General features: G+C 39.2%; 1 protein-coding gene across 1 annotated transcript in view; it reads left to right on the forward strand.

Moving 5' to 3' along the window:
- The window catches only part of DENND5B (DENN domain containing 5B), a 185,025-nt gene that overhangs the window by 97,651 nt on the left and 60,881 nt on the right, over positions 1-26,493 (forward strand). Inside the window, exons 4-6 of the mRNA XM_021690540.1 lie at positions 15,862-16,049; positions 22,965-23,501; positions 25,990-26,221. Of these exons, the coding sequence (XP_021546215.1) occupies positions 15,862-16,049; positions 22,965-23,501; positions 25,990-26,221 (957 nt within the window). The remainder of the gene's footprint in view (positions 1-15,861; positions 16,050-22,964; positions 23,502-25,989; positions 26,222-26,493) is intronic.

Consider the following 26,493-nt stretch of genomic DNA (forward strand, 5'->3'; position numbering starts at 1 on the left):
TCTGTTTTATTCATCCCATTTTTCAACAACCATCTAAAGATTTACACCCTGCTGGAATGAGTCACTTGACACTCGTTTTTCCTTTTCCTCTTTGTTTCACTTCTATCAATATTTGCTTTATTCACCCCTATTTCTTAATAACTTAAAAGATTTCCACCTTGCTGGGAAAAGTCCCTTGACTCTCCCATCTGCCTCTCCACATATTCTTGTTAACTTAATATTTTTATTAGCACCTGTTAAGATTCATGAGGAGCAGCTGAGATCGCAAATTTGGTAAGGCTTCTCTGACTGATTTTGTGGTAATAAGGTTATATGAGGTACCTATGCAGAAGGGGCCCCCAGCATGTACCATCACCTGGCAATGGGCATATTCAGTTGGGTGAGTATCCCAGTTATTATAAAGCTAATCCTACATGGCTTGCATGTGAAGCCTATTAACTGCTTCATCTGGGGTGTTCCACTTGGTATTTATAGAGGGAGTCAGGCAGTCCCCATTCCTCAGGATAAATAGACTTTACAGTGACTTTTATCCAGTCCACCAGACTATTTGTTCCTTCAGGAATAACCTGCTATGTGTGTGGATCATGGATAGCCACTTGTGATCCTCTTATAGTTAGCTGTGGGTCTTGCAACAACCCAAACATGCTCTTCTACCCTGCAGCGTTTCAAAACAAAGATACCATTCCTGAATTACTCTCTCAATCCATTTTAGAAAGGGTTCTTCAAGAAGTTGATACCGATCTACAAAATGAGATAGCTCCTTCACACTATGCCCCCTGGTTTTAGTAGCTTCTTGGTTTTGCCCTGCCCTACATACAAACTGGAGTGACCAGAGGTCTGAGAAGTGCTCTTTGTTGTCCTCACATAATTTTTCCCTTTTGGGACAGCCTTAAGGCTACTTGGCAGAAGCTCAGCTTTGTGTAGCATCAGGTGTGACCAGCACTCTCTTAATTTTATTTTTGTTATTATAGATAACAATAACGAAGGGATTGTGTATTTCATTTTTTTCTTTTTGGTTTGCATTTCCTCAGGCATCCCATGAGCCAGTTTCCCAGGAGTTGGATTCATCTATAAATTCCACTGGTAACTTTTACCTTCAGTAACTTACCTCAGCTGCTGTTCCACACCCTTAGTGACCATGTGGCCACTCACAAATCAAAGTTTCCTCATCCCCCCATACTTCCATCCTTTCTCTTCCCAAACCACATATTTCTGTGAATCTGGGCCTTTCTAGTGAATCCCACATTTTCTGATACCAAATGATAGGTGTTTCCTGACACTGAACAAGAGCTTCTTTCAGTAAGTTCCAGTAAGTTCCCACACCAACTGAGTGCGCAACAAATTCAATTCAATTCTGATACTAACTACCTGGAGTTAACACCAGACTCCACAGGTTTAGGGATTTGGTCCCACAAGACTGTCTTCACTTCAGACACTAGCTACAAATGGGGTGTCCAGGCAACCCTCATTTCTGTCTAGCCAACTCCAAATTCAATTTACACAACCCACCACTCAGACTCAGTAATTCGCTTAGAACGACTCGGAACTCTGGAAGGCATTTTCCTTACGGTCACCGGTTTATTATAAAACCTACGACTCAGAAACAGGCAAATGGAAGATTTGTAAGAAATGTATTGGGGGGGGTGGGCAAAGAGCTTCCATGCTTCTCCTCAGGCACAACACCTCAGTGTGTCTGCCAACCCAGAAGCTCCTCTATTTCTTCTTGAATTAATTTAATTTTTTTTCTTGAATCAATTTTTGTTCATTTATATTTTCTCTAGGAACAAATTTCTAAAGCTTTCAACTTATTTGCCGAAGGCCTTAATATTCCCTTTTCTTGGTAATCTCTGCTCTATCTGTAGTTTTGTCTCCCTTTTTATTCTGAATACTCTTTCTTTGTGCCTTCTCTCTTCTCATTGCAGTTTTTTCCATTTAATTAATGTAGGTGTTATAAGCTCTGTTTCCCTTTCTTAATGGTAAATTTTGGAATTTTAACATGAACACTTAGTCTTATGTCAATCAGAATGTTTAAAATATTAATATGTAAAATACTTTAATTCCAGTCATCCCCATCATAGCTTACTTGCTACAGTTGATGTAAGACATTTTTATTTTATACACTTGGTTTTGTTTAACTTTACCCGCTGTTAAATAACAGAAATTCAACCAAGTAAATTATAAAGATGTAATTGGCTTTATTAATTCATGAATTGGGCAGTATCCCACGTAGCAAGTACAGGGGTGCTCCAAAGGTCTATAGAAAGGGAAAGGTTTTTAAAGGCAGGACAAGGAAGTCATAAACAGAAAAAAGGACTGTTTTGGGTGAGGTCACTTTCCTATGGGGACAAAAGGGTCTTATTAGGTGGATTACCTCACCAGTGCTGACCAGGAAATTCCAGACTGACCAGTTAAGACTGCATTTCTGGGGGAGGTTGAGACTGTCATTAGATTAGGTACTAAGCCCCAGGATTGGTGACATGGCCTAGTACATAAGTAAGTAACTCCATTTTAGATCTGTGGTTTTCTTTTTCTTTCTTTTTTTTTTTTTTAATTTTTTTTAAAGATTTTATTTATTTTTGCTAGAGAGAGCGAGAGAGTGCCAGCAGGGCGGGTGGGGGGAGGGACAGAGGGAGAGAGAGAAGCACACTCCCCACTGAGCAGGAAGCCCAATGTGGGACTCGATCCTAAGACTTTGGGCAGATGGTTAACTGACTGAGCCACCCAGGCACCCCTGTGGTTTCCTTTTAAATACCACAATTGCTTTCTTAAAAATTCACATTCCATTTTGTATCTTAAATAGTTCTTCTGGAATCAGTCTAATTCCTAAAGTATATCCTTAGACATTCCCCAAATGAGGTGGCATTTTCAATGAGATTTTGTTCATCTGAAACTGTTTTCCTTTTGCCTGTGTTTTTGAAAGATGATTTTACTAGATATTAAACGCTAGTTTAAAAGTGGTTTTTTTCTTTCTTTTAGCACTTTGAGAATAAGATTCTACCATCTTCTGGTTTCCAGGGTAGCTGTTGAGAAGTAATCTATCAGTCACCCTAATTGTCATCTGTTGGCCGGAAATCTGTCTTTTCACTCTGGCTGTATATGAGAGATTTTCTTTTTGCCTTTCATGACCTATATTTTGACTGTAATTTATCTAGATGAGGGTTTCTTTATTTGTTCTGATTGCGATTCGTTGTGAAATCTAGGGTTAATGTGTTTCAGTAGTTTTGGGAAAATTTTCAACCGTCTTTCTAAGTATTATTACTTCCATCCATTTTTTTTCTATTTTTCCTCCTGACACTTTAATTAAACCTGTTAATCTGTTTCACTCCATCTTCCGTATCTCTCAACCTCTCTTTGTGTCTCTGTCTTTTTGCTGCGTTCTGGGTGATTTCTCTGTATGTTTCCCAGCTTATTAATTCTCTTTTTACCTGTGTTTAATCTGTAGTTAATCCTTCCTTTGACATTTTACTTCAGTGGCCCTAAAACAGTTTTACTCCGTAATTCTTTCTTTAATTTCTTTAAACATTAAACATGCGTATTTTATATTATTTATCAGATAAATTCAGTATCTGATGGGTTAAAGATTGAGGGTTTCGTCCTCCAGGAATGATTTGTATTTTCTTTCACCAAGCATCTGAGTTCACTGGCAACACAGGTCTACTTTATTTATTTATTTTTTAAGGTAGGCTCCACGCCAGATCTACTTCATTTTTTTTTTTAATTTAAATTCAGTTAATTAACATATAGTGTATTATTAGTTTCAGAGGTAGAGTTCAGTGATTCATCAGTCTTATGTAACACCCAGTGCTCATTACATCACCCAGTTACCCCATCCCTCCACCCGCATCCCCTCCAGCAAAATTCTCACCTTTGTGTTTCTTTGGGCCATACAGATAGCATGAGTTTGGGCCCTAAACTTACCCAAAAGCTGGCCAGTAGATAGAAATTCTCAAGGGGCTTTTTTCCCCCTCCCTCCCAGAGCTAGGGCCAGGACAGACAACTTTCCTGGCAGTACAGTGTTTCTTTTATTATTCTTGTTTTGTTTTTCCTTTCCCGATCCCTTTTCCCTGAGGTTTCTCCTGTTTTAGGTCCTGGCTTTATGCAAGAGGATCTACTGTCTGAATCCTAGCCCTTCTTGGACTTTGTTCCCCAACATGCACAGAAATAAAACTGAAGCTCTAACCACCTTGGATTAGTATATGCCTCAAAGAGAGCTAGACACTTCAGCTTTACCACACTGGACTCTTGTCCCCTTTTTTCCTGGCCTCTAATGACGTCTTCCCTTACTTTTTGCAAATCCATATATTCATGAATTTGGTGTTTTAAAATTATTTTATTTAGCATTTTTAGTTTAGATTAGGAGCTCTAGTCCATCATACTGCCATTAATAGAAGTATTTGAAAAAGATCACTGAACTAAAATTAAAATGAACAGATTGATTGTGTCAACTGTTACAGAATATAACAACTGCTAGGCATAATTTAACTATTAATAATATAAAATAGGAAAATAATCCATGTCTGTTTTCTCTTTTGCCAACACTTACCCATTTAATCTACTTTAAACAATTTAAGTACACAGTTATATACATAGATACTTTATTTTTTCTCTTAACATCTGTTGAAACAGTAAGAGATACCACTTTTCACAGGTAGTCATGGGTACTAGAAAATTATATTCTTATGAATGAATAGATCTAGAGAAGCATATTTTCATTTTAAATAATTTGCTTTAAAAATGCCTGATGTCAATCCATTGCCAATGATTTTTGGAGGCTCTACCAGAGTGTCATGGCTAACTTGTGATTAAAGTACTTTTTACACTTAAAATTGTGAATTAAATAAAAATTTTTAGGGGCCCCTGAGTGGGTCACTCGGTTAAGCGTCTGCCTTTGGCTCAGGTCATGATCTCAGGGTCCTGGGATCAAGCCCTGCATTGAGCTCCCTGCTCAGTGGGGAGTCTGCTTCTCTCTCTCCCTCTACCCTCCCCACTGCTCATACTCTCTCTCTCTCTCAAATAAATAAATAAAATCTTTAAAAATTTTTTTAATAAAAAGCAATTCTCAACAAATACTTGGTTCATTACCTATTTTGCAAACCCTGTTTGACTTTGAAACACGTGTATGCTTTTTTAAAAGTCATCTAACATCAAATAAAACATCGTTTTTAAGTTAAATTCAAATTATTTATTCTCATAAATTATCCATTTTTTGTGGATTCTTTTGCCCACAAGTTATTTTCATATAGCTTAGGTTTAACAAGTTGTTAAAGATTTATTTATTTATTTATTAGAGAGAAAGCATGCGTGGGAGGGAGGGGCAGACGGGGAGAGAGAATCTCAAGCAGACTCCCCACTGAGCATGGAATCCCACATGGGGCTTGATCACAGGACACTGAGATCATGACCTGAGCTGAAATCAAGAGTCAGAATGCTTAACCGACTGAGCCACCCAGGCACCCCTGATTTAGTAGGTTTTTTAAAAATTGTGTTTAAAGAAGTACATACCAGGGCACCTGGGTGGTTCAGTTGGTTGAGCATCCGACTTTCAATTTCAGCTCAGGTCATGATCTCAGGGTCGTGAGATCAAGCCCCAAGTTGGGCTCTGCACTCAGCGGGGAGTCTGCTTGAGAGTCTCTCTCTCCCTCTCCTTCTGCCCTGACCCCCCCCACCACCAAGTTCTCTCTCTAAAATAAATAAATAAGGGGCGCCTGGGTGGCTCAGGCGTTAAGCGTCTGCCTTCAGCTCAGGTCATGATCCCAGGGTCCTGGGATCGAGCCCCGCATCAGACTTCCTGCTCAGCGGGGAGCCTGCTTCTCCTTCTCCCACTCCCCCTGCTTGTGTTCCCTCTCTCGCTGTGTCTCTCTCTTTCAAATAAATAAATAAATCTTTAAAAAAAGAAATACATACCATTCACCATCTTAATTACTTCTTAGTGAACAGTTCAGTAGGATTAAGTATATTCACATTGTTATGCAGTCAGTCTCTAGAATTTTTCATCTTGTAACACTGAAACTCTATACCTGTTGGACACTTCCCCATGTCCCCCTCCTTCCAGGCCCTAGCAACTACCATTCTATTTTCTATTTCTATGATTGACTACTTTAGATGCCTTATCTAAGTAGAATCACCCATTTGTCTTTTTGTGACTGGCTTATTATTTCACTCAACATAGGTGAACTCGCCTCAGTGAACCAACATGGTTCATCCATGTTGTAGCATGTGTCAGGATTTCCTTCCTTTTTAAGGTTGAATAATATTCCAGTGTGTGTGTATACATTTTTTTTTTTTTTTTGACAGAGAGAGACAGCGAGAGAGGGAACACAAGCAGGGGGAGTGGGAGAGGGAGAAGCAGGCATCCCGTGGACAGGGAGCCTGACACGGGGCTCAATCCCAGGACCCTGGGATCAAGACCTGAGCCGAAGGCAGACGTTTAACGACTGAGCCACCCAGGCGCCCCATGTATACCACATTTTGTTTATCCATTCATCTACTGATGGACACTTGAGTTGCTTTCACCTCTTAGTTACTGTGAATAATGGTACTAAAAACACTGATGTGCAAATATCTTTTCAAGTTTCTTCTTTCAGTTCTTTTGGACATATACCCACAAGTGGAATTTCAGCAAGTTCTTAATACATAGTTGCTGCCAAAGATGATTTAGTTTTCTATGTTAATAATATAGATGTGCTTTTAATTGCTCCAGTATATCCAGTTATATGACTAGCCATAACTGTTACAATCAGATCCCTCTTGTTAGGTATTTAGGGTATAACAAATGTTATAAATGACACTTTATATGTAAAACATCATGTACTTACGTTTTTATATACTTAGATGATTAATTCCTAGAATCAAAATTGCTGGGTCAAATGATCTGTGTATTTTTAAGCTTTTGATAAATACTGCCAAATAGAAAGCTCTAGCAACTTATGAAAATACTTTTTTCTCCACACCTTTGCTGTGATTTTCTTTTTAAATCTTTGTGAACATGATAAGCAAAATGTGGCTCATTTTTCACCCACTGAATTTTGGAGGTTGAATTTTTTTATGTTGATTTGGATTTGTATTCTGTCTTTTGTGATGTCTTTGTGAGCTTTAGGCAATTTTTGTTGCTGTTACAGTAGTTTATTATGAAAACAGGTCAGTGTGGGGACAGGGGGACAAACAGGTACATTTAGTTGGTGCAAATGAAATGTAGTGCAGCTACTTCACATACTTGCTGAGGTCAAGGGTCAAGTTCTCTATCGTTAGAAAACTTGTAATCCTAGCTCTTGCTTTGGGAGCTTCCAGAAGCTGTGTCCTTCATTTTGAAGTACTGTAAGGCATTGTTGGCAATACCTGAGATGAATTTCTGGAGCCAGAGAGATGAGCGGAATTATGCATGCACTGGAGGCTTCAAAGCCAGCATCAGGTGGTGACCAGTCACAGCACCCAGGACTGTAGGTGTGTAATCTTCTAGCTGTATCATGCTGTTCATCAAAGGTGTGCTGGCCACCACCAGCCTCATGCCTCTAACGGCAGCGCTTTGCAGTATGCAGATCCCATTAGACATGGCCTCCTCCTCGGACACTGAGCCACCAGCTGACAGTGGAGTTGCCTTGTGCCACTACTCGTCCTGTGCCCCCTACGTCAGGTGTAGCTGCAGGCCCTTCAGCTGTCCTGGTGGGGCTGACCGTGTTCTCCACAATGTTGCTGGCTAGACAGGGCCTGAGACGGTGGAGGCAGGGCCCTCACAGGGTCTGCACATAAGCCACTGCTAGCAAATTTTTGACAGTATATTCTGTATAATGTGGTAAAGCATAATCTGTTTATTGTCTAAATCGTTTTGTTTTACATGCCTTAGATATTAACATACTCATTTCTTAACACACATTTATTGACCACTCACTATGTGTAAGCTCTATACCAAGTACTGGAAATTCTGAGATTAAAAATACAGTCATTGCTCTCTAGCAGATGATGGTCAGTAAGGAAAAAGTGGAACTCAGCCAAGCACTGAAAGAGGAAGAGACCTTCTAGACAGAGAAAAAGTGTATACAAAGGCAAAGAAACCTGTGAAAACATGTTAGATTCAGTGAATGAATTACAGGCAAATGATTTGACTGTGTATAGGGTGGTGATAAGAAATGAGGTCAGGAAAGGACCAAGTCAGAAAGAGCCTCATATGCTGTGCTGAGGCATGTCTTAAATATGAAAATAATGTCTTTTACTCATTCATCACTTTGAGTATCAAACAAAAATAATTTTCCTAAAACTGAAGTTTTCAAAACATACTTAAAGAAGAAAGCTCTTTTATTTCTTGATTCAGTTAAAAAGAATTGTCTTGTTTCTGCTAAGTAATTGCATTATAAAAAAGGATGTGGCATTTCAACCAGTCTTGTAGAGGACACAGAACTGGAAAGAATAGACCTAGAATACCCAAGCAGGTGGGAGAATTGTCCTGAAGGAAATACAAACCATGTATATCAGTCTTTCAATGTCTAGTAGAAGAGGGATAATTTATTTTCACTCTCCATGTGCAAGTTTTCCATAATCAAAGCAAGAAAACAGCCCAAGGTGCTACTTGCCATTACTTGAAGAATTTGTTTTCTCTGAGATTGAATATTTTTCCCACCAACGGTGAAAAAAAGTAGCCAAGCTGGGTCGCCTGGGTGGTTCAGTTGGTTAAGCGTCTGCCTACGGCTCGGGCCCTGATCCCAGGGTTCTGGGATCAAGCCCCATGTCCGGCTCTCTGCTCAGTGGGGAGCCTGCTTCTCCCTCTCCCTCTGCCTGCCGCTCTGCCTGCTCGTGTTTGTGCGCGCTCTCTCTATATCAAATAAATAAATAAAATCTTTAAAAAAAAAAAAAAAAGTAGCCAAGCTGCTAGAGATTTGATTTGACTGCTTAAAACCCTGGACCTTTCAGCCTAGGTCCAGTCAGGAAACAGATTAAACCGTATCTGTAATTCAGAGGAATGTAATAAGAATTATTAAGCTATAATAGAAAGTAAGTATAAAGCCATGAATAAAACTCTTTAACAGGTACCCAAGGAAGGACAAACTTGGAAGGGTGGCCCATTTCCCAAGGCTGAGGTTCATACCTTGTTGAAGACGGTCCAGTTGCGGCCCATTGGATGGGGGAGAAAGTCAGTGGGTTGCCTGGTCCAGAGTCACTGGGCAAAGGGAAACAAACCTCTGAGGTACAAGTGAGCTGCGGCTGGTGAGTGGGCACACAGAACTTGTCAGGACACCATTGTGGGTGTGAGATCTGAGTGTACAATATCCATGTTAGAGGGGCCATGGGAAGGTGACCACTGGCCCGGTCACTGAGGCTGCTTCCTCTTGGCATATGGCTGGGGAAGTACCCACCAGATGTCTTCATAAGACCACATCACTGCTCAACCATGCAACAGGAGCAAGAACAAACAAAACATTGCAGTTGTACACTGGAACCGAGAAGAGAAGCTCCTTCCTCCTGCAGTGTCTCTGCATTGCTTTCTACTGGCAAAGTTTAACATTGTGCTCACTGTAAAAGAGAATGCTTAGTTTAGTCCATTATCGTAGACCATGTGCTGAGTGAGTTTGGAGCTGAGAGGCAATATGTAAGTGGCACAGGATCAGACTGCTTACAGTCTTGAGCCTTTCACCTATATCTGGCTTACAATTGAGAAAGAAATATTAAAGTAGCCCCTGACATCCAGGAACTGATCTAGTTCTCAAACTAGGGCTCACTGTTATTGCGTACTGATCTGATGCTCATGACTGAGCCATGTTGTTCTATAGAATATAAATAGTCTAACAGGAACTTCCGCTTCAAGCAAGATCACTGTGTACCTCACAAAATACCAAACATCCTCTTCTCTCGCTGAATTAGTAACTGCTGCTTCACTTCCTTACCAAATAGATTCTAACCCCACCTTAATCTGCCTTCCCTATAGATCAGATTTATTGAGATACCCTGTCATAGAATTGCCTTGATTTGTGACAGTACCTAATCCAAAGCAAGTCTCTACTTCTTTATACTCTTCCTAAAATTATCCAAACCCAGCCCAAATTCCTAATCCTTATCTCTAAACCATCTTACAAAGACATGCCACAGATCCCCAGGGTGTGTGCGCTCCTTCTCCATAAGGAGTAGTAAACCCAACTTGTTCAAATACAGGTGTGTTCCTGGGGTTTTTGACTGAAGAGCATTCATAGAATAAATGATTACTATTTCTTAACCAAATGAATCTTCTCATTCCTCCTTTTCCTTAAAAACATTATTATTATTATTATTTAAAGATTTGTTTATTTTTAGAGAGAGAGTGCATTCTTGTACACACACGTGCGAGCAGGGAGGGGAGGTCAGGACGACAGGCAAAGGGGGAGATTCTTTCAAGCAGACTCCCTGCTGAGCGAGGAGTCCACGACCCATGAGATCAAACCAAGAATAGGACACTTAACAGATGGAGCCACCCAGGCACCCCTTAAAAACATTATTCTTGGGGTGCCTGGGTGGCTCAGTCAGTTAAGCATCTGCCTTTGGCTCAGGTCAGGATCTCAGGGTCCTGGGATTGGATCCTGGTATCGAGTCTGGCATCGGGCTCCCTGCTCAGCGGGGAGTCAGCTTCTCCCCCTCCCTCTGCCTCTGCCCCCGACTCGTTCTCTCTCTCTCAAATAAATAAAATCTTTTTTTAAAAAAATTATTCTTAGGGGCACCTGGGTGGCTCCATTGGTTAAGGGGCTGCCTTTGACTCAGGTCATGATCTCAGCACCCCCCCCCCCCCCCCCCCCCCCCCTGTTCAGTGGGGAGCCTACTTCTCCCTCTCCCTCTGCCCTTCCCCCCCCCCCCCCCCACTTGTGTGTGCGGTACATGCGCTCTCTCTCTCTCTCTCAAATAAATAGGTAAAATCTTTAAACAAACAAACATTATTCTTAAGTAAGGTATTCATAAATTAGAAATGGGTAAGGGATTGGAGGAAGAATATCCCCCTACATTAAATTACTTAAGTAGTTTAAGTAGTTTTTTTTCCCATTTAATGTTGTGTAAAAACTAATTCTTTTTTAAAACCTAGATTTTAGTGTTACTGCTTTTTTTTCCTAAAGAAACTAGTTAAATTAGAAACATTGACTTTTTTTAAGGAAGTGATTGTCTTAGAAAACTAATCTTCAGGGCGCCTGGGTAGCTCAGTCGTTTAAGCGACTGCCTTCGGCTCAGGTCATGATCCTGGAGTCCTGGGATCGAGTCCCATATCGGGCTCCTTGCTCGGCAGGGGGTCTGCTTCTTCCTCTGACCCTCCCCCCTCTCATCTGCTCTCTCTCTCTCATTCTCTCTCTCAAATAAATAAATAAAATCTTTAAAAAAAAAAAAAAAAGAAAACTAATCTTCAGCAGTACCAAAAAACCCCTGATAATAGTTTATTTCTATAACTTTTTACAACAGTAAAACTGTAGAAACCCACAGTAAAACTAAAGCAATTTTTATTTATTTTATTTTTTTTAAGTTTTTATTAAGTAATCTCGTTATACCCAACGTAAGTCTCAAATTCACCATCCCAAAGTGAAGAGTCGCATGCCCTTCTGACTAAGCCAGCCAGGCACCCTAACTAATAGCAGTTTTTTAAAGTTAGCAAATAAATACCAGAACAATCAAGTTATTTTTCTAACAGCCCATCTACATAGTACATACTGTACATTTTGAATATAGTCGAATCATAAAATATATAAATAAGGTGGCTATGAAGTTAACTTTTTCTTTCTCTTAACTTTTCTTTTTCTTCCTTTTTTTTTTTTTCCTTTCTCTTAATTTTTCAATGAGCTCTGTTTTCCTCAAACCTCAGGAGTGACATGTGGAATACATCTTCCTGGTAGGACAACAATGTGCTTTAATTCTCTAGTCACTTCCAAAAAGCTGTGGGGGCTTCCTGAGAGCCTTCTTTCTACTCTGAAGGGCCTTGGAAAACCTGCATTATATTTCACTATTAAAATCTTCACATTTTTTATATAAAGGAGGAAAAAGATGTTTAGATCTGATAATTATTCCTAAACAGTAGTTCTGATCCCTACACGGTCTACTTAAACATAGTTAGAATAAGTTACTTGGTAAAAAATCCTTTTTTTTTTTTAAGATTTTATTTATTTATTTGAGAGAGAATGAGGTAGAGCATGAGAGGGGGGAGGGTCAGAGGGAGAAGCAGACTCCCTGCTGAGCAGGGACCCGATGCAGGACTCGATCCAGGGACTCCAGGATCATGACCTGAGCTGAAGGCAGTTGATTAACCAACTGAGCCACCCAGGCGTCCCGGTAAATTCTCTGTGTAATGAACAGTATCCCATGGCTTAGTAAATGGATATTTGAATTTTCTTTATAAGTGGGCATGTAGATAATTAACTGAATATATGAATATCCAAGAAATGTGATTTTTGAATGCAGTTTCTCATCTGAGTAGTTACATTTTCTCCTACTGAAAAATTAGTTCTTTAGTCTCTTGTGGACAAAATCTAACCAATTGTCTATTTAAGTTGTGGATATCCAGCAAAATTATGTAGTCTTATCCCACTAATTCATTTATTTGTTAAAAAATATTTTTAGAGGGTCGCCTGAGTGGCTCAGTCAGTTAAGCATCTGCCTTTAGCTCAGGTCATGATCTCGGGGTCCTGGGATCCAGTCCCATGTCAGGCTCTGGCTTCGCACTCAGCGAGGAGCCTGCTTCCCTTCTCCCTTTGCCCCTCCCCCTGCTCGTCCTCTCTCTCTCTCTCTCTCTCTCAAATAAAATCTTTAAATTTTTTTTTTTAATTTGAACATCTGTTATATGTCAGATACTGGGATAAGGTGCCAAAGTTACAAAAATAAAAAAGACTCCAATCCTTGGTTGAAATGGGTGGCCATCTTAGACATTTCCCTGAATTTGGCCTTTTCCTAGTTTATCTGCATGCATTCCTACCCCTTATTTTTTGTGTTTTGTTAGGACTTTTACAATAAGAGGAGAAAATTATAACATTGGGTAGCATCATTAAATTTGGTCAGTAGGGACACTTGGGTGACTCAGTTGGTTAAGCATCCAACTCTTGATTTCGGCTTAGGTCATGATCTCAGGGTCATGAGATCAAGCCCCACATCAGGCTCTATGCTCAGCGTGGAGTCTGCTTGAGATTCTCTCTGTCTCCCTCTGCTCCTTCCCCTGCACATGTGCTTGTGCAGTCTCTCTCTCTAAAAAGTCTCTCTCTCTAAAAAGGAAAATTTTGGTGGGGGTGGTCGGTAAATTTTGATCAGCACTGCTATAAATTAGGCCCTGTGCTTTATGGGCAAATGGGTACCACTCTGTCCTTACTGAGCCCACAGTGGAGAAAAAAGCCCACAGGGCAAGGCCATTATGGAGTCCTGTCATAGTTCAGAGCTACAATTACAGGGACATTCAACAGATTTCAGGGTTTCAGGTCAGCTGCCCACCCCTACCTGTGTGATGAAAGACCCCATCTCCTATAGCTCAAACATCTGCCTGTTGACCAGCAAAGTGGTAGCTGATTATTTGATCTCCTTTGACCACCCCATCTCCACAGAGTACCAGCTGTCTCAGCCCAGCTTCTCTGGGCCTCAGCTGGTGTGTGTGCGTACACGTGTGTGTGTTCATGTTCATGTGTGTCCCAGCTGGTGTGTGTGTGAGCGTGCATGTTCATGTTCAGGTATGTCCATGTCCCCACCTGAGGTAATTTGGTCAGCTATTCATGTTCTCTGGGCCTCAGCTGGTGTGTGTGTGTGTGTGTTCATGTTCATGTGTATGTGTGTCCATGTCCCCACCTGAGGTAATTTGGTCAGCTATTCATGTTCCTATGTCTGACCCCTACCCCTCAGGCCCCCTGGTATTTGTGTTTTTAAAGTATTCCTATAAACAGGTTTTCACCTAAAATTTAAGTCTTTTTTTTTTCTTTTAAGAATTTTTTTAAGTAATCTCTACAGCCAACGTGGGGCTCAAGTCTACAACCCCAAGATCAAGAGTCACATTCTCTACCGACTAAGCCGGCCAGGCACCCCATAAAATTTAAGTCTTAATAGTGAATCACATAAGGAAACTTCTAAGTATACTTGGCTATGGATAGCTGATGATTCATTACCAGAATCCCACTGTAGACTATTAAAGGTAGTTGTATACAAATTATAAAACAACACAAAGATTTTTAAGCAGAAAACATCCTGTTTATGTTTGGTCAGGTGTTCTTTGGGTTGATGTGAACCAAATAGCATCTGATCATTTTCTTTAACCTTTTTAAAAAGACTTCTCCCGGGGCACCTGGGTGGCTCAGTTGGTTAAGCGACTGCCTTCGGCTCAGGTCATGATCCTGGAGTCCCTGGATCGAGTCCCGCGTCGGGCTCCCTGCTCGGCAGGGAGTCTGCTTCTCCCTCTGACCCTCCCCCCTCTCATGCTCTCTCTACCTCATTGTCTCTCTCAAATAAATAAATAAAATCTTAAAAAAAAAAAATATTTTAAAAGACTTCTCCCAAATCTTACTCCCCCAGATTTTACTGTTTTTGTGTCCAATGAATTCTATGAGAGCAAAATTACAAGTCCATAATCCTTTCTCTTCAATTTTCAAATCCAAAAAATTTCAGAAAATAAAAGATTCTTTTTATAACTCATTTATTGAAAAAGACCTGAACCAGAGTGACCCTATTTAAATTCTTTATCTGTCTTATTAGGACACTCATAAAGTTTGTTGCAGAAATATTAATGTGTTTTATTACAGGGTGCTGCCCCAGATATTTCATGTATATGCTATATGCACAATATTACCTTTTTTTTTTAGATATTTATTTATTTGAGAGAGCGAGAGTGAGTGAGTGAGAAAGAGAGCATGAGCTGGGGGAGGAGCAGAAGGAGAGGGAGAAGCAGACTCCCTGCTGAGCAGGGAACCCTAATCCCAGGACTCCAGGATCATGACCTGAGTTGAAGGCAGATGCTTGCTTAACCAGCTGAGCCACCCAGGCACCCCACAATATTACCTTTATAAAAAATAAATGAATTCTAAACACATCTGCCTCCAAAGGTTTAAATGAGGTTTATAGACAATAATGAATAAAGCACCTCTATGGCAGAGTGGTTTAAGAGGGCACTTTATTTGTAACTATGTGAGATAATAGATGTTAACAAAACTTACTGTGGTAATCATTTTGCAATATATACATATATCAAGTAATTATGTCATACACCTAAAACTAATACAGTGTTATATGTCAATTATATTGCAATAAAATGGGGAGGGCACTTTAATATTGTTAGCAGTTTGTAGTTTTGATTAATTCATGTGAAGAAAACACAAAAATCAACCTTTAATTTTCAGGTAACTTTCACTTTACAGATTTGATAGTTACATAGTTGGGGGTTAAATATAGGAAGTATGATTATGAATGCATATATCTGTTTGATTTCTTAGACCCACAAAATGAAGGCTAAAATAAATATAATCAGGATAACCATAGGCCATAACCATGATCATATATACAAGAAAAAAAGAGCATCTGAATTGGGAATTACATTGATATGCATGTATACAAAAAGTAATCAGTAGCAGTATCCTGGTACACTTTCAATGGGCTACGTGCCAAGAGCAATTCTATTAGTTCTTGTTTCCTCCACATTTTAAGGGAGTGTAAACTTACATACTGGTGATTTGAGAAGCAGGAATAAAATAATGTTTCCCACCTACTCATACCCCTTAGTACCATTCAGGTGAAACCATTGAACTCTTTAATTATGCTGGGATAGAATTGACCTATTTTCTGCATGATCATAAACATTTTATTTATTACAACAAGATTTTTTTCCTGGAAATTAGTATTTTCAAGCTTAATGCAGTGATTATGTTTTTATTTGGAATCTTCCCCTCCTTTTTTCCTTGTTCTGTACAGATTATCAACGCTTGATGACTGTGGCGGAAGGCATCACCACACTTTTGTTCCCATTTCAATGGCAACATGTTTATGTGCCCATCCTCCCTGCTTCTCTGCTACATTTTCTTGATGCTCCTGTCCCTTATCTGATGGGCCTTCAGTCAAAAGAAGGAACTGACCGTTCTAAACTAGAACTTCCTCAAGAGGTAAAACTTATAATGAGTGATAAAGCATTTGCTCTTTGTTGATTTAGGTCAAGGCCACTTTATTGTTAGACAGCATTGTCTTTGTCCAAACTGTGTCTCTGACCGTCCTGAATCTCCCGAGTAGGGCTAGGGCAGAGCCTGAGCCATAGAGCACAGATCCTGACTTCTGAGGGTTATCATGACTAGTCCTTAATTCAGCATGGTTCAAACAGGACAGTGACAAATTTTCACAGCTTTAAATTTGTGAAGATGGAACAACAGTAGCATGGTCTAGTTGCTTAATTATTCTAATAACATTTAATTTCTTTTTCCCCCATTCATGTTATAAATTCTGCTTTTAAACAATATAGCCCAGGTTTTCACATCATTAAACTCTTTTAAAGTCATTGTATTAATTGAGATGAATTTGATTCTTGACTTCCATCAAATGAAAGTAACATCTCTCAGCAAGCTATGGATAATGGAAGTATCAAATACTTTAATATTCTTTGTTTTCAGACCTACAGCTAGTTACTAACTTTTTCTAAATGTCAACTTGACTAGGTGATTGAGATAAAAATTTTTTTTTTTTTTTTTTTTTTTTGAGATAAAAATTCTAACCCTTAGCTTTTAGACCACTTAAGGTTACTATGCTTTCTGTGTGTTGTATTTTCAGATGTTGTTTAAGAAGAAAATAGGAATTCTTGGAAGCATTTTGAATCTAGTTTTTGGCTGTCGTTAATGGTACTCAGAATTGGAATGTAAAACCTTTGAAATGAAATATTGATGAGAGTGCTGTGGCCTATTACAAAACATTAAGTAGTTAACGACTTTATATTATTAGCTATTTAATTAGCACCTTTCTTAATATAATCTTCAATGCTGTGCTTTGCTTTTATTTGTTCTTATTTCCCAAAGAGGTTCTCATTTTAATAAGTGAATTTAAAATAACACACTAAGCCACAGCCATTGTACCCAGTAATGATTCATGTAATCATCCATTGCTTACTTTATTCCAATGAATGTTCCCTACCAAAATTAACAATTTTGTTCAGGGGAAAATATTTTGTTTATATGATCTGATTCAGATCATATAAAATACATATTTAAGCTGTCTTGCTCTTTCTGAGCTTATGCGTGTCTACTTTTGCCTCCCCAGTATATCTCTTTTCTCTATTACCTGAACTCTCTTGTTTTCTCTTTTATTAGATTAATCTAGATTAATCTAAGTATCTTGTTGATTCAAAGAAGTAATCCTTTAAATTTTCAAGGAAAAAGAAATAGAATAGCCAAATCTATTTTAAATGCAATTTAAGTTTAAGGACTTAAATAGTGACATGTTTTAGTTTCCTGTTGAGTATCTGGTCTGTTTGTGTATTCATCAAATGATATTTTATAAGACAATATGTTTAGGTGTATAAATATTATATTTCCATTTTTACATGAGTTATAATTGTTGAGAGTTTTTAAATGCCACCTAGATATTTTTGTAGTGGGGAAATCTTTTTCTCTACATGTCAGCATGTATTCTCTGGCTCTAAAGATAAACAAACTTAAAAATTCTGAACGCTCTTGCAGCAATGTCTGTGATTTTCTAATTTTCTACTCATTAAATCAACACTCTTTAATAAATAACCTGGGCCAGCTGTGAAAATAGCACTGCTTCTGTACAGAAAATATATGTTAGTATATCATTATTTTAGAAGAAAATGCTAACAGCTGACCCAGGTTATTTCCTGTTATTCTACTCTTTGAAGAGATGAGCATGTACATTTATTTTTTTTTAAAGATTTTATTTTTATTATTTATTTGACAGAGAGACACAGCGAGAGAGGGAACACAAGCAGGGGGAGTGGGAGAGGGAGAAGCAGACTCCCTGCAGAGCAGGGAGCCCGATGTGGGACTCGATCCCAGGACCCTGGGATCATGACCTGAGCCGAAGGCAGTCGCTTAACCGACTGAGCCACCCAGGCGCCCCGAGCATGTACATTTATTAAAGAGTATTGATTTAATGAGTAGAAAATTAGAAAATCACAGACATTGCTGCAAGAGCATTCAGAATTTTTAAGTTTGTTTATCTTTAGAATGCACACAGGTCACTTTGTGCTCGTAACATTTTACAGTGAGATGAAATAATCAACTTCACATAATTTTGGTGTGTATAGTAAGTAAGTATAAAAATAGCCATTTTGGGGGCACCTGGGTGGCTCAGTCGTTAAGCATCTGCCTTTGGCTCAGGTCATGATCCCAGGGTCCTGGGATCAAGCCCCCCATCGGCCTCCCTGCTCAGCGGGAAGCCTGCTTCCTCTCTCACACTTCCCTTGCTTGTGTTCCCTCTCTTGCTGTCGCTCTCTCTGTCAAATAAATAAAATCTTTAAAAAAAAAAGCCATTTTAAAAAGTGATTTAAATATACTCACTCATAATACTCACCTCCTCCCTCCTTTCCCTGAAAACTGTAAAATAAAATAATAGCTAAAAATAGTGAAAAAAAGAAAGAAAGAAAAATAGTGACAGGGTTACTTAGAATAGTTATGAAAATGATACGTTTACAAAATGATTATTTTAAGAAGGTATGATTTTAGTTAGCTAACTAATGTAAGTACATAGACTTATAATTAACCACCCACTTACTTTCCCCATAGTTCTAAAATGATAGGCATAGGTAGCCATTTTGTTATATTGTTTCTTGAGGGGTTGGGGTGGGGAGAGTGATGGTAGAAGGATATAGTACTGAGGATGAATTTCAGAGAATAGTACCTCACTTTCTCCCATTCTTGCTTATCTTTACAGTAAATGGTGGGCAAAAAAATCAAAACACTAAATTAGAATTGCTCTTCCACTTTCTTTTTGTTGTATCTTACCCTGAGATTCTATAGGAATATTTTATTTTATTTTTTCTGTGGGAATTTTTTTTTTTTAAGAATTTATTTATTTGGGGCGCCTGGGTGGCTCAGTTGGTTGGGCGACTGCCTTCGGCTCAGGTCATGATCCCGGAGTCCCTGGATCGAGTCCCGCATCGGGCTCCCTGCTCGGCGGGGAGTCTGCTTCGTCCTCTGACCCTATCCCCTCTCATGCTCTCTCTCTCTATCTCATTCTCTCAAATAAATAAATAAAATCTTTAAAAAAAAAAAAAAGAATTTATTTATTTGACAGAGAGAGAGACAGTGACAGCGGGAACACAAGCAGGGGGAAAGGGAGAAGCAGGCTTCCCACTGAGCAGGGAGCCCGATGCGGGGCTCGATCCTAGGACCCTGGGATCATGACCTGAGCTGAAGGCAGACGCTTAACCGACTGAGCCACCCAGGTGGCCCTCTGTGGGAGGGAGAGAGCTGCTAAGCATGGAGAGAGCTGCCCTGGCCTCACATTCCTGGATACCTCCTCCTCCTGTGTACATTTTTGGGGTGCCACAAAATGACCATCTTCTTGAGCCTTATTCATTCATTCACCAGTGGTCTCATACACTACCAGTGTAGGATACATTAGGAGACATTAAGATAAATAAGATATAATTTCTGCTTTCCAAAATAAGTCATTTACAAGTATAACAGGTTAAAAAAATAAGGAAGAGGAATGAATGAACTAAGTATATATGCAGAGGAAATCAGAATGCCTTTAGGGTAGGGACATAGGAAAGCTTCATGGCAGAAGAAATGATTAAACTTCAAGTCATTGTTGCCTTTCTTTTGAGGGAATGTTTTTCTTTTTTTTTTTTTTTTTAAGATTTTACTTATTTATTTGACAGAGAGAGACAGCGAGAGAGGGAACACAAGCAAGGGCAGTGGGAGAGGGAGAAGCAGGTTTCCCGCCGAGCAGGGAGCCTGATGCGGGGCTCGATCCCAGGACTCTGGGACCATGACCTGAGCCAAAGGCAGACGCTTAACGACTGAGCCACCCAGGCATCCCATGTTTTTCTTTTCTTTTTTTTTTTTTTTTAAGATTTTATTTATTTATTTGACAGAGAGAGACGTCGAGAGAGGGAACACGAGCCCAGGGAGAGGGAGAAGCAGGCTCCCCGCTGAGCAGGGAGCCCAGTGCAGAACTCAGTCCCAGGACCCTGAGATCATGACCTGAGCCGAAGGCAGACGTTTAATGACTGAGCCACCCAGGCGCCCCCATGTTTTTCATTTTTAACTAGAAGTGATAACTTACCATGAATGTGTGAGCAGCATTGATCAATTAAGATATAGAAATATTTCTAGTCCTAAAACAATGTAAAACTGAGAGTCAAGTGTATTTCTTATTGTGTATATAAAATTTCTTGAGTTCTTCTGATAATAATTTTTTAGTTTAATGGTATTAATATTTAAAAAGTGACTTATCCATATGCCCTATTGTATGGAGTTCTTTGTTTTAGAAAAAAGGCTTTTTGATTTTTCTTCATTAAGTCTTCATAACGGGGCGCCTGGGTTAGCTCAGTCCTTAAGTATCCACCTTCGGCTCAGGTCATGATCCCAGGGTTCTGGGATCGAGCCCTGCATCGGGCTCCCTGCTCCGCGGGAAGCCTGCTTCTCCATCTCCCACTTCCCCTGCTTGTGTTCCCTCTCTCACTGTCTCTCTCTCTGTCAAATAAATAAAATCTTAAAAAAAAAAAAAGTCTTCATAACACAAGTTAATCCTGTTTTCATTTTGTGATAATCAAAGCCCCAACTTGGGCCCATCTAAGCAGTCATAGGGAGGGTATGAGAGACTCATGGGAGCATGAAGACAGGCCAGTAGTGTGGTGCTGGAACATGCACCTTCCCGTACCCTTTCAGATCATCAGTGATTGTATGAGCATAACAAGCCTTAAAATTTCCCAGATGTAGCATTTTTTCTTTTATAGAAGAAGGATAGAAAAGGATAGCAGGAAGGCATTAATGAAGAACACAGTACAAAATGTAAGTGGTGGGAGGTTGGTTGGCTAACATTTAGATTAGCAAGTTAGTGAATTTTTTTCTTCCATTTTTAAAGATACTGAATCATCCATTTGAATTACAGTGACCTACTTTCTCCCCCTAAGCCTTTCAACACATTCTGCTTTCCTAGAGCCTATAGATACGTATATAATGATGTGGATTTAAAGAAAGCTGTAGGCAGCAGTACTGTCTTCAGGAAGATTTGACTTCATCTCTTACTTTATTTAAAGGAAACTACTGATGTTGGAGATGAGGAAAATGGGAGGCAAAAAATCTTTTAAGCCACCAGGCTGTTTGATGATGCTTATCGGGGAACAGGTGTCAGGAAGTCGCCTAACTTCTTGGGCCTCAGTTTCCTCATCTGCAGAATTAAAGAGTTGGATTCAGAGGTCACGTCAGGCTTGAGAGGAAGCACTGTTGATTCTCTGTTTTTAAATGGGGGAAATCTTGAGTTTTGATTGAGCTAAATATAGAAATTTGTACTTTATGTGCTTTAGCACCTGACATAAAGAGCAGGGATCAAAAGAGAAAAATAAAAACCCAACTGTTTGCTCTTCTGTTTTCATCTTACGTTGCCACACAGGATCAAAGGGTAGTGTGAATTGTCTCCTTGCTGACCTGGGTGGCAGGGCTGTGGGAGAGATGGGGAAACTTGAAGTGAAACTTCTTCTGTTGGTTGACTTCCACCCTGTGCCCTCTGTCCAGCCACTAATGTAGTCAGATTCAGTTTTATGTGATCGGCTATACCTTTGGCCTCCACCCTTCCACAGTCCATGAGCACAATCTTCCTTTACACTGACAACCTTGTTCTGATTAAGAGGGTATGAACAGGAAAAGTAAAATGTTTTGGAGTCTACTATAATCATGTACCTGAGGGATAATGAGAATTGCATGCATGTACTTGGCCCCTTGAATTGTTCATAATTATTTGGAAAATATTTAAAAGTCTTTTTATTCAATATAAATTCAAAATCTATAGTGTAAGCAAACTCAAAAAATTTTTTCCTCTGATTTCTATTTCCTCTTTTTTTTTTCAACTCAAAAATATCTCCTGAATCAGCTCTTAATTATTCAAGGGGTAATCATTTGTAATTGTCTGAGCACTTACCTCTACCACTCTCTGCCTCCTGCTGTTTGTCTAATAACTTCTGAAATGGTTTTGCCAAGAGGTTGAAGCTAATTTTGGATAAAGTGAAAATTTGTGGATATTCTGTGAATTGGATTGTTCTTTGCCAATTTCATCCCATTTGTGGGGACTACAGCTGCTAAAATTTAGCAGTTATTATTAATTCTAAATTACAAATGGTCATAGAAGTGGAATGGCATAGAAAGTTCCGACTGGATTCATCCAGTGCTCATTTTACCCAGTACCTTCTGTTTGTAAGGTACTCATTTAGGAATGCTGAAGAGATGTCATATATTACAGAATCGTGTCCAGGTGATAACAAATTGCTAAGACCCAGAGAAAATTATCCATTTTTATTAAATATGGTATAGAATACTAGGGAAAAAATGCTGGAAAAAGAAATTTATTTTTATTTTTATTATTTTTTTAAAGATTTTATTTGAGAGAGAGAGAACACAAGCAGTGGGGAGGAGTAGAGAGAGAAGCAGAGTCCTGCCGAGCAGGGAGCCTGATGTGGGACTTGATCCCAGCACCCTGGGATCATGACCTGAGCTGAAGGCAGACGCTTAACTGACTGAGCCACCCAGGCACCCAAGAAATTTATTTTTAAAGAATAACAATGCTTAACCTTCAGAAAGTTAACATAAAAGGCATTGTAAGGTCTTAAAAGTTCTTGTCACACGAAAATAATTGTGATTATGTGTGGTGATGGATGTTAACTAATAAGACTTACTGTGGTGATCATTTCATAATTTTTATTGAATCACACACCTGAAACAAAATGTTATGTGTCAGTTATATCTCAGTTTAAAAAGAGGCAGTGTGTAATCTATGAGTTTGTTTTTAATAGTTGGCAAGAATATTTTAGAATATAAAAATGTTATTTTAAAACCTTTGTATTCTTTTTCTTTCAGGCTAATTTGTGTTTTGTGGATATTGACAACCATTTTATTGAACTGCCTGAAGAATTTCCACAGTTCCCCAATAAGGTGGATTTTATCCAGGAACTCTCTGAAGTGCTTCTTCAATTTGAAATCCCTCCTGAGGGCAGCCTCCATTGCAGTGAGAGTGCCACAAAACTGAAGAATCTGGTTCTGAAGGACTTGGTTAACGACAAGAAGAATGGCAACGTCTCCAGTAACAACATCAGCATGTACGAGTTACTGAAGGGCAATGAAACCATAGCCCGCCTCCAAGCTCTGGCCAAGCGGACCGGTGTGACCGTGGAAAAAATGGATCTCTCTGCCACACTGAGTGAAAAAGAAAAGGATTTAAAACTGCAGTGTGAAGAGGCAGAACTAAGGGACTACCAGCTCAACGTGCAGCTTCGTGAGGTCTTTGCTAACCGCTTTACACAGATGTTTGCAGATTATGAAGCGTTTGTGATTCAGACTGCCCAGGACATGGAATCCTGGCTGACCAACCGAGAACAGATGCAGAACTTTGACAAAGTAAAAAAAAAAACACTTCGTTTCCCTTTTTTTATGGCTCTTAGTGGGCTGTCTTACTGATTTTGCTAACTTTTTTAACTACAGATTTTTCCTCTCCCCCTTCCCATTAGGAACTTATTCTTATATTTTGTCTTCATCCTATGATGACATCTCAACTTATCCATGTAAAGATAGCACTTTAGTTTCAGAAGACAAAGTTTTACCTCATCTTAGGATCAAAAGAGAGAAAAAGTGAATGAATTAGGTCTCATGACTGTAAGTCTAAGGTTCTGTTCCAAAGTTTATGGGAAAGGAAGACAGAAAATGACACTGGCTTTCAATTGTCCTGCTGAAGTTGAAGCTTCTTTCTAAGGTTTACTATAGAGTATTCTTCTGGCAGATTTTCTGGACATATCCACCAGTCTTTTTGCTTGTTTTTGTTTTCCAGACAAAAGCACTTAGAGGTGTGCATTAACTCTTTCAGGTCACTAGAGTGTAGTTCAGTCCCGTGCCTCTCTGATTGCCAAGGCATCATGTTGCTATTAGAATGCATTATGGTTTTTTGCTAAATGGCAGCTTTGTGTCATGAAAGACCTCTAAAAAGGCCTAATGTATTCTAAGAGGCTAATCTACAATTGTGGAGTCTCTGACAAGTAAATATTAATAAACATTTTTTTGTAAAGGTTGATAGTATCAAAGATTATTTTCTGATTTCATCAGACATTTTTTCACTTCAAGTTTATAAACTACATTCAGCAGAAGTTCTGATGCATTTTATGTTTGAGAAAACTTCTTTAATAAATTAAGAAGCCTTCACTTCTCCAAATGTATTCCTACTTTTAGGTTCCTTTCTTATTAAGCTTAACCGTTTTTTTTCCTGTCCTACTCGGAACTAATCTGTGTACATTCATGATTTATCCTTGGGGCAATTCAAATTTTTATCTAAATCAAGCACTGGTACTTTTTTCCTTCTTAATCTTTATGTAATTTCAAACTATAAATGGAATTCTTTTTATATAACCACTAGAGAAATGAAAGTTTCATTTGGATTCCAGAAGGCTTGTAATTATTTCATTTTTCACTAGGAAAATGTACAGGACTATCACATGCTAGTCCTCCAAGCCAAGTCTTTGCTAACCTAAGTGTTGTAGTCCACGAGGGTCTGAATATCAAAAGCCAGATATCTGGCCCATTTAGAGGGAGAGGAGAAGCTGTTTGCTCTAGAAAAAGTAAAATTGATATTTATCTGTAAAATATCTTTTGAAGAGGATAGAGACTACTATGAACCTTTCATTGGCTATTTGGATTTATGTAAACACATCTGAACCCTGGTGGCACTTAAATTGAATAAGTGGGTTTCTATAAGGAACTTTTTTAAAGGCTTCCTAAATTTTAGAATGAAAAATAAATATGCTAGGAAGAAGCCAGTGAGTATTAAGGAGACTAATCTTATGTCAGAACTTACCCTTCCATCTTCCACCTTCTAGCTTCTGCCACACTGCACCTACTCAAAAGAGTAAAAAGCAAAACCAACCCAGGAGCTGAAATAATAATTCACTCCCAAATTGCAGCTAGTATCAAACTGTGACTAGAATTCCTGTAAACACATGGACCTGAAGAACCACAGAAAAAGAACACTTTGAATTAGGAACTGATCACAATTTACTGAACCATTCCATGCACCAGACAAGCTGGTAACAGGAACATGCAGCTGGTTGTACATGTTTTCTAAAGGCCCAGCTTGCTTTGGATGGTTTTTCAGGCAATACCTTTTTTAGTTGTTAAGGCCCAGACTCTTTTTTTTTTTTTTTTAAAGATTTTATTTATTTGAGAGAGAGAATGCACATGGAGGGGGGTGGGTCAGAGGGAGAAGCAGACTCCCCACTGAGCAGGGAGCCCGATGCGGGACTCGATCCCAGGACTCCAGGATCATGACCCGAGCCGAAGGCAGTCGCCCAACCAACTGAGCCACCCAGGTGCCCCAAGGCCCAGACTCTTTAATCAACACAGGTTTGGAAGGAGTTTGATCTTGAATTAGCACTCATCCATCAGTCTCAAACAGTGTTGGGGCCTAGAAAAACATCCACTTGACAAACAAGATTTCACCCATAAGCACAAATTCCATGTTTTTTAAAGGTTATTACTTATGTATATATCTCAGTCATACTCATTGATCATGTAAGTGCCTTATGACTCAGCAGTATACTGCATAGGCTAGGAATAGAGAGCAGAAAAAAAATTACAGCTCACTGGGAAAGGCTGAAAAATTATTGGTAAGAGGATGATTGACGATAACTTGATCCACCCTCTTTCATTAGTAATGCCCTCTTTTCTACCTAATGATTAGTGAGTACCAGAATGTAAATCAATTTTGAAAGGTGGGATCAGTGCTAAAGGCCTAAGCGTTACATGATTTTTAAAAAATGACCTCACCAACAAATTTTCAGATTTATCACATAGTAGTAAGATAGTCTTCTTGCACTAATAATTTCTAATTATCTCATTACAGGCTTCCTTTCTCTCCGACCAGCCTGAGCCTTACCTGCCATTTCTTTCACGCTTCATTGAAACACAGATGTTTGCCACCTTTATTGATAATAAAATTATGTCTCAGTGGGAAGAGAAGGATTCTTTGCTTCGGGTCTTTGACTCTCGGATTGAGAAGATGAGACTGTATAATGTAAGGGCACCCACCTTGAGGACATCTATTTATCAGAAATGCAGCACTTTAAAAGAAGCAGGTACCTTTGTCATGCCTTTTAAAATTAAAATCCATGATCGTTTCTTTTTACACAATGTTGGCCTTATAAACCGAAAATTAATTTTCAGTTTTAGACTTCATGGTTAATCCTTTATACTATATCAGGTGCTTTCTGTAGTTTTGTTTCCTTCTGTTTCTGTGAGTTAATGTCCATTCCATTCCTACTTGACATTCCTCTGCCCTTAGAAGAGGAAAAAACAGGGGCGCCTGGATGGCTTAGTTAGTTAAGCATCCAACTCTTGATTTCGGCTC

This window comes from Neomonachus schauinslandi, chromosome 5, assembly GCF_002201575.2.
Source record: "Neomonachus schauinslandi chromosome 5, ASM220157v2, whole genome shotgun sequence".
Taxonomy (NCBI): domain Eukaryota; kingdom Metazoa; phylum Chordata; class Mammalia; order Carnivora; family Phocidae; genus Neomonachus; species Neomonachus schauinslandi.